The sequence below is a fragment of the Aphis gossypii genome, chromosome 2 (assembly GCF_020184175.1).
Source record: "Aphis gossypii isolate Hap1 chromosome 2, ASM2018417v2, whole genome shotgun sequence".
NCBI lineage: Eukaryota > Metazoa > Arthropoda > Insecta > Hemiptera > Aphididae > Aphis > Aphis gossypii.
The window spans coordinates 26,247,488-26,260,586 of record NC_065531.1 but is presented as its reverse complement, the minus strand read 5'-3'; the positions used below and the strand labels follow the sequence as shown (position 1 = coordinate 26,260,586).

Genomic DNA, 13,099 nt, shown 5'->3' with positions numbered 1-13,099 from the left:
ACTTGTTGAAATAGGTATATAAATTTGCACCATGTTATTAAAATTGTTGTATATTTCGGCGTTAATGTCACGCATATGAACTATATAGTAGGTTTATTTTTTAACGGTCTATTGTTATGAATTTATTATATTATATCAGCGTGTATTACCTGCAGTGAAGTATGGATATTTTTTTTTTCGTATATAAAAACTACTTGAAAATCGAAAAATATGTACTTAGTATAATTTATACACACGTGCGTGTACTGCAATATAATAATTTGGTACATAACCAGCTGTCAGCATGTAAATTCTATGTAACTGTAAAGGTAGGTACCTTCCTACCTACCTACCTATCACTTGGATATAATAATATTATAGAGTTTACCTTCAACAGAGTGAAAGTAAAAACATATATATAATAACAAGGAACAATAATAATATAATGGTTAACACACTTGACACTATAGTCTTATATAATCCAGTGAACTCTTAGCGTTATAGTTTTATCAGTGTTGATTTTTTAAACAGTCATGTTAGATTCGCGCCTTAAGAACATCGAACCTCGTAAACATCTTATATTTTAAAACCGTAACATGCATACTAAACATTATAGCAGAACCATTTTTACTATATCCATCGCGGCGTATTTGGTTTTAGACCATGTGGGTCTAACTAAAGCAGCGTCTGAAGGTAAACGCTAAATTATACCACTGATTTTTTTTTTTTGTTTTCTTATTATTGTGTTAATTGAATTTTCATTTTCATTTTTTTTTTCAATAAAACGCGTTAAATAGTTTCTAATTATGATTTTTGGCCGTCAAATATATTGGGTAAGCGTGCAATGCAACTGGTCAGGGACCATTTGTCTAGGAGACAAGAGAGAAAAAAGTCGAGATCTTCAAAACAAATTTGCTACGGTAAGATGAACTTAAAAATTTTTAAGACCTTAATACCATTTTAATGTCTGATTTGACTAATCATATATGATATACGCATATATTTTATAATTTGTGTATAAAAAATATTATATTCCGAAAATGCGCCTGACCCAAGTATATTAATAAAAATAACCAAACTTACGTCAGACATCGTAACACAAGGACCGACGATCATTTTTTACCAAAATGACAAATTTTAAGACTTGAGTAACGGCGTTTGCAAAAAAGTAACTGTCGCGAAACACACGTATACGTATATATAACCACACGTGCACTGCACGTATACTTTTCTGACGACTTTACGAGCAAAAGCACTATTAACTTGTCGGCTCAAAATAACTGCAACATCGCCGAATTATTATTCATCTCGTACGAACGACTAACGATACGTGCAACGCATATTATATTACGAATGTCGCACGCTATACATCATATATTATAAGACTTGCCGATGAGTTTTTTATTTTGTTGATTTTTTTTTTTTTGTACAACGATGCGTCAACAATAACGCTGTAGACATGGTAGGATGTTTTCCTATACCCCGGTCCAGTTATTCACCACTCATGAAATCGCCCCAATCGCCGGACACGGTGGATACGAAATTTTTGGTGATGACCCGACAGAATCGTAGCGATCTGATTTTGATCAAATACGGCGACCGGCATGTTTCAATGGCCAACTCCAACTTCAAGCCCGAACTGCCGACCAAGATCATCATCCACGGGTTCAAAGGCAGCGGACACGACAAGGTGGCAAAACTCCTGGGAAACGCGCTCCTTGACTTGGTTAGTCTGTAGATATATTATTATGTATACCTATAAGCATAGGCGGAAATCAGGGAGGGGCTTGAAGTTTAAAGTACAGCTTCTCTAGTATACAGTAGTGCATATATAGGTGTAATGAGCATATATTGCTTAGCCCCTCAGTAATTTCATCGAATTTCCGCTTATACCTATAAGTATATGCGACGCGTTATATTTTTTTTATAAAAATTGTTTTTATTGAACACGTTTTACTGTAGGAAGACGCGAACGTGATTTTCGTGGACTGGGAAAAGGGGGCCGCCGGCCCGGGTTACGCACTTGCGGCCGCTAATACTCAGTTAATCGGACGTCAGCTGGCAATATTGATCACGGACATGGTGGCGTTGAACGGTGACCCGGCCAGGATTCACATGATTGGATTCAGCCTCGGTGCCCATGTGGCTGGTTTCGCGGGCAAGGCGTTGAAGCTACTCGACATACGTGTTGGCAGGATTACAGGTAACGATGTGGGTCTCAAGTACACCTAATACTATTACTATGTCGAGATTTTCAAGGATCAAATTTGAATTTATCAATACTTATCGGTTTAATCACATCGAGCGTTCGAGACATATAATATATTAATATATAATATGTGCGATACACGCCATACACCAGCAAAACGTACCAATCCGTAGGTATTAGTACTCGCGTTCCTATTATTTGGCGCGTATTAACTTATTAGTTATTACTAATAAGTAATAACTGCGTATTGATACGTATCGAATTTTTCTTTTTACAAATTTAAAATATATCACATTACCTCGTGGGCGATTTAGTGTGTTTAATACAATATATAATACTATACAAAGAACGATTTCGTTATCTGCTACAGGTCTGGATCCCGCATCTCCGCTGTTCAGGCAAATGTTGTCAGCCTCACTTTTGTCATTGAGCGCAGACGACGCCGCGTTCGTCGATGTAGTGCACACAGACGGTGCCAGGATATGGTCCGAGGGATTTGGCTTGTTTAACCCGATCGGTGACGTCGACTACTTCCCGAACGGGGGTCTCGATCAACCAGGTTGTGAACAAGTCCGTGGTTCGGTAATCGTAAGCCGGTTCGGTAAGTCGTACAAAATATATAGGTTAAATATATTATTTAGATCAAATAACGCGATTCCGGTTCTTTTATGACGCATTTTAAGCAAGCATGTTATTTTTTTACTAATGTATAAATGTGGTTTTCACAAAACATTTTGTAATCCGAACCGGATTATTTTTATGTACATTTTGACGCATAATACGTATATGAAATATTATCTATTTAAACAATAGTTTTTTATCTAAAAAATCATTTTACATTTTTTGATAAGAATAAAGTGACAAGGGTTTCCAGGATATCCTGCTAAATTGCTTACTGTTTATGTGTTATTTTAATACATACATATACACACACATAAATATATATTTGTATAGAGGGCACGATGAACTCAAGCGTGGTATGCAATCATCTCCGAGCGTTACAGTTCTTCCTGGAAAGTCTCAAAGCTGTGTCAGATCCCGACGCATGTCAGTTTACGGCATTTCCCTGCCACACTGGATGGTCAATGTTTCAAAGAGGGGAGTGCTTCCCCACAAATTGTACAGGTACCTGTCCTTTTATAAAATATATATTATTATATGACCCATAGCCACAAATAATATAATATAATATATTAATATGCACTATAAATTATAACCGCAATATATGTGCACGGCGCATCTTATTTGTATATTCCATAAATATTATGACAATTCGTAGATAATTTTGAAAATTATTTATCTGTTTGTGAAAAAAAATACTAGTCCTTTTGCAATGAAATATTAGAAATAAATTTATGTATAAACTTTTTCTTTCATAAAATTGAGATTTATAAATGAACATTACCTACGTATAAACCTTACCTTCGTAGTACTAGTTTATACGTAGTATATAGTATGTTATATGCGTAAAATTTCGTTTTCGCCGTTCGATGTACTCGACATTGTGTTTTATAAGTTTTGTTTTACGTTGTTTTAATTTATTTAGTATGAGCCAAAGAAAATATTGATTTAAGGATGTGTAACTATAATCTGCAGATAAATATAAAAGTAATAATTATTTAAAAACTTTACATTCCGTTGATATCTAATTTTTACGTTATTTTTTATTCTATTTACCCTTTTTTAACTATTGTTGTCACTATATAAGTGTAGTGTGTACAACCTATAAATAATTTAAATATAAAATTTATATTTTATGTATATATTTATGTAAAAATGAGCTTATCCCGGGAAATATATAAATTAAAATAGTAATACAATTTTAATTTATTTATATTAAAACTTAAAACAATTCTAATGAAAAGTAGTTATACATAAAATTGTATGTATTATTAATTATTATTTATAATTGTGTCATAAACATTTTCTACTACTTTTTCATAGATTCGAATTGTGTAACAATGGGTTTTGCGGCATCTCAATCAAAACTCCGTGGTCCGCTGTACTTGACAACTAGAGATTCAAGTCCATTTTGTGGTAAGGGATGTTATTCGTTGATTTCTTACTGATAATAATGAATAAATTGCTTATATTATATATTTCATTCTAGGGAGACAACTCAAGGCATCCGTTTTACTATCCCCCAAAACACCTAAACTTCGAGGCTACTTGCAAATATCGTTAGAAGATGGTGATAATACAGCAAACTTTAAGCTCCGAACAAAGTAATAATTGATATCATGTTTAGTTTTAATAATATCACGACTATTTGTATTAAAAAATTAATTAATTATCGTTTTTACCAGTCTTTTACTTATATCTATATTGAATTCATATTATTTCAGGCATATGGATTATATTTCGGGTGGACTTCTAGCTGAAGGACTTTCAGTAGCGACATATGAAAAATCTGTGCAAAAACATTTAAATATTGAATTGAGTTTTCAATCATTAGCTTATCAAACTGAAAATGAAAAGTATGGACTAAATAGTAATATCGATGTGGTTGTGGACAAAATATCCATTTTCGACACCGAAGGAAACGTGTAAGTACCTATGTAGTTATGTAGTAATGGTAATTATGACAATGTCTCCCACTCGTATAAAAGTTACCTACAGTAACAAATATTTTGTTTGTTTTTTTTATAGATGGTCTAATTGTACAGAGAATTCGAATTTAATTCACGTGGACGGAACAACTATATACGCCCAAACCTACTCTCTTTCATTATTCGCTAATTGTTAGTCGAGATGACTGAGCACCGTATTTTTTTTTATTATTTATTGAATGTATCTACTTAAATAACGACTGAAATTGTTACATATAATATATATTATATATATATTATAATACTAAAAAATGTATAATATAATGGTTATAAACTTGTGAACTATATATAATTCTAATTTAAAAGCGAAATGATTTTATATACTTTATAAATAAATGCATATTATATATTATTATACTGCCGTTTGTTTTCATATTAAACGCTTACGGTTTTTACTGTATAGACCACAAAACGAGATTATGCAGCGAGCCATAAAACCGTTAGGTACTATTATAGCGGAAAGTATAATAATATAGTTCTTAATTCTTATATAGTTAGGTAGGTATTTGGCAAACTAAGAGGATAAAAATATATACCATAATGAGCGTATAAATATTAAAAATGTCTTGGTCGTATATATAATATAATATATAAGTACAGGTAGGTACCTATATATATATAACCCACGTGGGAGAATCGTGCGTATTGGCATCGCTATATATTATTATACACATCTGTTGTATTTTTGTATACATATTTTATTATATATAGAGTACCTACACAGCGACTGATGACTGGTATTTTTCTTTTTATTATATTCTCACCCCTCGACGCAAATCCACGGAGGGTGCAAAGCGGTTTTGTACGGTTATCGATCGACCCATCCGGCGCGCGCCAGCGCTTTTCGCTCCAGATTAGTCAGTATGCCACGATGACCATAATTATTGTGTTCTTGGCTCTGTAAACACAACACGCGTGTTTTTATCAGAGTTCGCGGCGAAGGATATTTTCGCACGAGAATTATTATTATATACGTGTGCAGGACAGGTACCTATATACACCACAAGCATTACGCGCAAAGTGATAACGTATACTATGCACCAATAGAAGCGCACTTCTTTCGAAAGGGGAATGTCGTGTTTCGTGTTCGGAAGACCGGGTGCTCCGGGTGCCTGAATCTCTCGGTGGCATTATGGCAAAATGGTAACGTCCAGAGTAGCATCAACGAACAAACGATCGTCTGCTGCAATGCTCTGTTGCGCCCGAAAGAAGGTAAGTGCAAAAAAGATTATATATACCGAGAAAAATTATAAAATTAATTTAGTTTATTATACCTATTATTATACCTATCGTGTAGATCGGTTACAAATACCGCAGACTATAATATTAAACTAACGAAATCGTAAATCAATATATTGAATATTCATTAGGTGGTCATTACTCATTACCTATAATATATATATTGTACATTATTGATATAAGTATTTTTCCCTCTCACTTACTTTCTCTTTCTCTATTTATTTTACTCCGTTATACAAAAATCTGTGTTTTATTTTGAATAATTCAAATAAAATAAATAAATATAATTTAATTAAAAAAAATACAATTACAAATACAAATATATCAAGAAAATATTTAAATGTTCGTTTGGGATACCTTTTATAAATGGGTATTACGTGTTAAACAATATTTAATACTACATTTGATTTATTTTGTACAATATGCAGGTAATTATAATTTTCTTTTATATTTAAAGAAAATTGTTACTTTAGATGTTAAAGAAAATATTTTAACTCTGTATCAGTTTAACTAACTTAATTTTTAACCCAAACAATTTTTTTTAAATCTTTTATAATTTAAGTTTTTAAAAGTATAACACAATGTATATATATAAAAAAAAAATTACGATAAATATTTTTTTTATAATAAGAATCCCACAAAAATCATAATTCAATAATATAATATTTATCTTAATGTAAAAAATTAAACACACTTAGTTATTTTATTATGTACCTACATATATGAATATGATTAATGAATGTTTATTGTGAAAAATATATATTACTATACGATATAAAAACAATAATATTATATTATAAAATTTATAATATGATAAATAATTTAAAAATTTCCAAATTCATTATTTGTTTATCACAATGAGCAAGTCAGATTTAAATATTTTAATTTAATTGATAAAGCGTATTAAGAAAATACTTACATTAATTGGAATTTGGAATATATTTACACGTGGAGTTACGCTGATCGTGAAGTTGTAGTAATTTCGTATTTTATTAAATTACCTAGTTAAATATCGTATAAAGTGAAAAATACATTATGAGTGAATTTATTCAACCATGATACATTTATACCACTTACACAATATGTAAACAATCTAGTATCTAGCTCATATGTCATAACTACTCATATAATGATAAAGCTTCACAATATTGTTATATCTCTTTCTTACTCTATTTTATGTTGAATACGGTTAAATTTCAACACGATAATGTGTATGCAAAAGCTACATAAAACACGTTAAGTTATGATCATATCAATTACAATCTTAGTAACTTTCTGAAGCACTAAGTACGAATTTTTGTTTATTAAGGTGATTGCACTTTTATTACCAGATGAACAAATTTTATTGTTGTCTATCTAATATTATTATAATAATCTTGAATTATATTGACATTGATAATGTTATATTATATGACATTGCCCACTGCAAATAATCCTACCCGGATTATTTATATATTTATAATATATATATATATGAGCCATAAATTGTATTTTGTTGGAATTAAATGCATATAGGTAATGTCATAATGGTATAATATATATATTATATAATAAGACTTATAAGTTTTAAATTTACAACTATATAATTATTTAGGACACAAAATTTGACTTTCTTAATTTTTTTAAGGTAAATCTTAAATAAAATTTCATAAGCATGTATTCTGTAGGTACTATAAATATTAAAAATAATGTGCATTTTACCTACATGTTAAATATAATAACAATTATAATATATATCATTAAATAACCAGTAAAAAAGATCGATACAATTTAAACTAACATTATTGTTTGAGATAATATTTGATTATGTTATTTTACATTTGTGACTTTATATCATATTATGTTTAATTTATAATATGAGTATAGCGTACCCAAAGAGGTTGACGAGATTGACCCTCTCCTGAAATGTAAAGCAAATTTAAAAATGATTTTAGTACTTTTTAGTGGATTTTTAACAGATGATCAGCATCCCCCCTCACAAAAAAGCAATATTCAGACTACGTAACTATACCTATAATATACATCTATATTCTATACGTATAATTAGTAATAACTAACAGGAAGGATTCAAGAATATATTATTTAACAGCGTTAATTGTTAATAGTGTTTTTTAATGAAAATGTAAATGGATTTCCTAATTAACTGATACCTGTTTGGATATAATAAATTTCCATCAGAAATAGGTACCTACACAACATTCAGAGTTTATATTATATGCGTATAAGACCGTGAATACTCGAATGCGAAAAGGGTATTAATTCCCCGAAGTTTTAAATTATGAACATGTCCTGTCCCTTTTCCCATTTTGAACAATTTTTAGTTCTTGAATTTATTTTATTTTGATTACAACTTATTAATAATATTATGTATAATTGAACATAATATAATATGGTAGATAATGTTTATTTCAAAATCTGCCGTAAATATGAGACTAATTCCAGCGTTATACGTACTGGAAATAATAATATATTATTTATTAGTTATTTAACCATTTTACATGTATTTACTGTCATATACCAACTACCAAGAATATAAATTAGTCCTTTGGATTAAAATGCAATTATAATTTATATTATCATAAACGATTTAAAACTGACCTTAAGTAGTATACTGCAGTTGACATTATAACAATCTAATAATGACGGTTTACATGGAGTTAATTTTCGGTGAGCATTAACAAAATATATAAGTAACAATAATAATACGTTGAATTAGGTTTATATTTTGTGTATTTTGTTTGTCTATGGCGTTTTAAAACATACATAGAACTATTAATAACATGTTATATAAGTATTCGCAACTACGCAAGCAGATCACATAGGAGATGGCTGAAGGGGTTGCAATCCTCTCAGAAATTTTAGGAAAATTTAAAAATGCTTTCAGTTTTCTGTGAAAGTACTAATTATGTAACCATGTATTAAAATTGTATTTTGTATGCAAGTTGCTACAAAAGTCTAATTTACATTTAATAACATTTTTGAAAACACAAAAAGTATTTAAAGGACGTTGTCACGTTGATACTACTGATAGGTACCACACATTTATTGCATGAAAATTCAATTTTAAACATACTGAAGAATTATAGCCTATAGGTTTAGTTTTTATATCATTTTTAAATTGATTAATGTTCAATATCAAAAAATGTTTACAATATCAATATGCATTTTGCCCGTCTACTGCTGTTGATAATCCATTTTTTTTGCAGCTTAAAACTAGATGAACAATTTTTTTTTTAATTATCTATAGATTAAAAACGTATCATTGAAGAAGAATTACAATTATCCAAGTAGAAATCACCTAAAGGCTAAAATGCAATTGAAACATTAACATGATGTGATAGTATGTTTCCAAAAATATACCGATAACTCTTAAAATTTATTTCAACTCTACGTTTGTAGGTCTAATATCAACTGCTCAAACTGTAAAGTTTTTCCAATTTAAGGAAATTAAAAACTTACATTAGAAATACAGCATACTCTGCAGATTACAAAATTTTTGTTTAAATTTGTTATCTATTCATAAAATTATTAATGTTTAAGATTGGATTTATTTTGTAAGTCATTGATTCATTCTTTTGATGTGTAGTGTAAGAATAATTTTACTTATAATTTTAACTATTAATTGTCGATTTGGTTTTACTGATATTTATAGTTTGATATTTCAATCGTACTATATAGTAATTATTGTACTTTTAAACTTTGAACAGGGCAAGCAATGAATGTATTGATTTTATAATATTTTTGTGTATGAGTACACAATAAGTTTTTGATAAAATGTTTTGATTTTAATCTCTGAAGGTGGTTTTTAAAAGCAAATTAAAACTATAGTATTTCAAAATCGAGGAAAAATCAATCAAAAAATTAAAGAAAAATGAAAATTTCACGTTTTAATTTTGAGTTATGTAAGTTGATATAATAGGATTTAAATGTAAATTATTATAACGATTAAATACAACATCATAACCTACCGTAATATTAAAAGTAAAATAAATAGTTTTAATAGCTATATTGTAAAAAAAATTTACCACGAATTATACTTAATGAGTAATGTAGACTGATAGATCGTTTCTGCTCAAAATTGTTTTTTGTATACAATTATATATCAGTGAATTTAAATTTCAGAAACGCCCATAATAGTGACCCATTCGACACCTAATGTGCCGTGAGTGGTACTCACTTGCCTACCTTTTTGTTTGTATAGAAAATATATAAATTATATTAATTCGAAGCCAAAATTCATAAATGTAAATGTCTTTAAATAATTTTAATTATAGCTCTTTGTCATGGTGTATAAAAATAAAATCGATTGTTGTAAAGTAATTATAAATATCTAGAAAGGTTTAAAAAATATTTAAAATTACAATTTCATAAATGTTTAAAACAATAAATAAGAACTATTTTTCCTATTTATTATTTAGTGATAGAATAGTAATTAACTAATAAATAAATATACTTATGCATTATAATACTCATAAGTAATATTAGGAAACAGCATAATTTTATACATCAACGGTTAGATACGTACACATTTTAATATTTACAATAAACAGCCGGAAGAACAATTATGAGGCAGAAATTGGGGTGGAATTTAGGATCCTAAGACCCCTCAAGACGTTCAAAGGAAGAAATTAGCTCTCCATAAATACATTAAGTGGTCACTAAACACTATTATTAATACCTAATAAATATATAGTAACTTAAAACTATAATGTTGTTGAACCATAAATAAAAATAAGTCGATTTTATAAAAAAAAATTTAGCTTTAAATTTTGATTAAATGATATGATATGTTGCTTGAATTATTTTGGTGATTAATAAAGCTTGCATTTATGTACCTATCTTTCTTTTTTTGTTAAGTAATAGTTTACAAATACTATCTGTATATGTGTAAGATACAGGATATTTAAAATAAATCACACTTAGATTTTACACATGATGTTTTAGGTAAAATGATTTTCCTAATCATTCTGAACGGCTTTTATACGTAAATAAAGTATTTTAAAGTGTCAGTTAACCCTCTCTAAATAAAATTAAGGAAATTTTCCAACCATGAGAACAATAAGCAATACCTACCTATACACTTAGATGTTATAAGTTTGTCCCTATCCGGCCGTCATATTTCCAAAATATAATTTTTGAAAGTATCAAATAATCAGCGAGATTAACACACTTATTATTTGTACCCGTTATATACGTCCTTACTAAGGATGATTAAATCTAGAAAACAAATAACAATAATATTATGCTTTCGAATAAAGCAACTCCCATATTGGATGACCTGCAGTAGCGTTGTAGGGGTGTCTTGAAACCTCCGGGGACAGCTACTGACATTATTTACGTATGTGATGTGTATCACGAAAAGCGCACGATTTATAAATGTGTACTTCATAACCAGGGCATAGACAATCACAAGCACCCAGACCTAATAGACTGTGGGACTATAGAAACACTGTAATATAATATATATATTAAAGTTATAACAGGTATCGTTTACTATAAAGCAGCAGTCCACGTGATACATATTACATACATATAAGTCGTATATGTATATCGTTTAAATATATACATTTATACATACATCGGGTGATACATTTAACATAAGACACTTATTTTTTTTTTAAATGTTAAAAGTTTTTTTTGAAAATAATTTTAAATCATTAAAAAACATCATTTTTAAGAATATATGTTTTACTATTAATTGTATTGCAATAATTTCTTTAAATTTTTATTATTATTTTAATAACAAAGCGTTTTTAATTCCTTATTCCAAAAAAATAAAAATAAAATATTTTTTAAAATATTTTGATACAAATTCTATTAAAAATTGAATTTTTGACGAGTATTTTATGAATTGTAAGCATTTAATAAGTATACCTATATACTTATGATAATGAGCGAAGTGGCGTAGTGGTTACTACAGAGATATCCCAAAAAATGTTGGCCCACTACTCAGCTCATTAAAACTTTAATTATTTAACTCTGAAATTTAATTTACATAGATGAATAATATTTTATTTAGGAATATAAATTTTAAAATGTTGTTTTATATCGACTTAAAATTATATAAAATGAATATAATATTCAAAGTTAGTATTTTCTGATATAAGATAGTGTCTTACGACTATTACGTTAAATGGATCACCCCGTATATTTACGAGTATATATAAATTATTACGTTTCTGATTTAACGACCCCGAATGTGACTTTATGCACACCACCACTCTATTATATATATATAATATTATGTGACCTAACCTCGTCCAAAACATACTATTTCAGTTAGGTATATTTAATTATTTTGTACAACATTGGCAACTAATCACCCTTACTCGGTTACTCATAATATAATATAATAGACGGATATACGTATATTGTCGTATTATATTGTTCAATATACACAATACATATTACTTGTTACGTAATACGCCCCAGCTATATTATATAAATTAAATAATGTTTTTGCATACCTACCGCTATATAGTATGAGGATTCGTTTGCCGTAATTAAAGGTTTAATATTATTACAATTCTTTTCTTGTATACTGTATTAATGCTACAATATGTATGGGTAACATCGGCTAATGACGGTATGGTAAACTGTATATGTATTATATATAGTTAAATAATTGATGTTTTTCGAGGTTTTATTTTTGTCTTCTTCGTCTCCGAACTTTGATTTTAAAATAATGTGGTCTGCTAAAACGCGCATCAACCAGAATATGCATGTATTGTACTTTTGTACACGCGCAAAATATGTATATTATTATGCAAATGAACATTGAATGACAAAAACACATATACATATATATAATATTATGTATCATAGTCGTTATTATGTAGTATTATTAATATATATTTTATACAAAAAGAAGTATATTATAACTATAAACTATAACATAATTTTCCAACGGACGATGCGCCGACGTCGCGGTCGTTATGGTGAAAAAACGTTTCTTATTTTTTCGCGGGGAAACATTAAAGGTCATAGTGAAAAAATAAAGTCGAAAAAGGCAACTACCAGCAGATTCTCTCTAAGGTTTTATGTTATTTATGTATATATCATT

The 13,099-nt window shown here is 28.8% G+C and overlaps 2 protein-coding genes across 3 annotated transcripts in view; both read left to right on the top strand.

Moving 5' to 3' along the window:
• The first annotated feature begins 438 nt into the window (after nucleotides 1–438).
• Nucleotides 439–5,152, top strand: LOC114123293 (pancreatic triacylglycerol lipase-like). Its single transcript, XM_027986209.2, has 10 exons — nucleotides 439–672; nucleotides 777–899; nucleotides 1,437–1,705; nucleotides 1,942–2,182; nucleotides 2,559–2,789; nucleotides 3,143–3,313; nucleotides 4,133–4,225; nucleotides 4,299–4,413; nucleotides 4,534–4,734; nucleotides 4,838–5,152. The coding sequence occupies exons 1-10, from the start codon at nucleotides 576–578 to the stop codon at nucleotides 4,932–4,934; spliced, it is 1,638 nt and encodes a 545-aa protein (XP_027842010.1). The 5' UTR covers nucleotides 439–575; the 3' UTR covers nucleotides 4,935–5,152.
• A 524-nt stretch (nucleotides 5,153–5,676) lies between these two features.
• Nucleotides 5,677–13,099, top strand: part of LOC114123301 (rho GTPase-activating protein 100F-like) — a 38,148-nt gene continuing 30,725 nt past the window's right edge. For both annotated transcript variants that reach the window (XM_027986221.2, XM_027986223.2), the window contains exon 1: nucleotides 5,677–6,009. In XM_027986221.2, coding sequence (XP_027842022.2) covers nucleotides 5,938–6,009 — 72 coding nt within the window. In that variant the 5' untranslated portion in view covers nucleotides 5,677–5,937. The remainder of the gene's footprint in view (nucleotides 6,010–13,099) is intronic.

Excerpts from the sequence above, each read along its gene's own strand:
- LOC114123293 (XM_027986209.2), top strand. The coding sequence starts at position 576 with ATGCATACTAAACATTATAGCAGAACCATTTTTACTATATCCATCGCG. Across the intron at positions 2,183-2,558 it reads ACGTGTTGGCAGGATTACAG|GTCTGGATCCCGCATCTCCG; the intron begins GTAACGATGTGG and ends TATCTGCTACAG. Across the intron at positions 4,735-4,837 it reads TTCGACACCGAAGGAAACGT|ATGGTCTAATTGTACAGAGA; the intron begins GTAAGTACCTAT and ends TTTTTTTTATAG.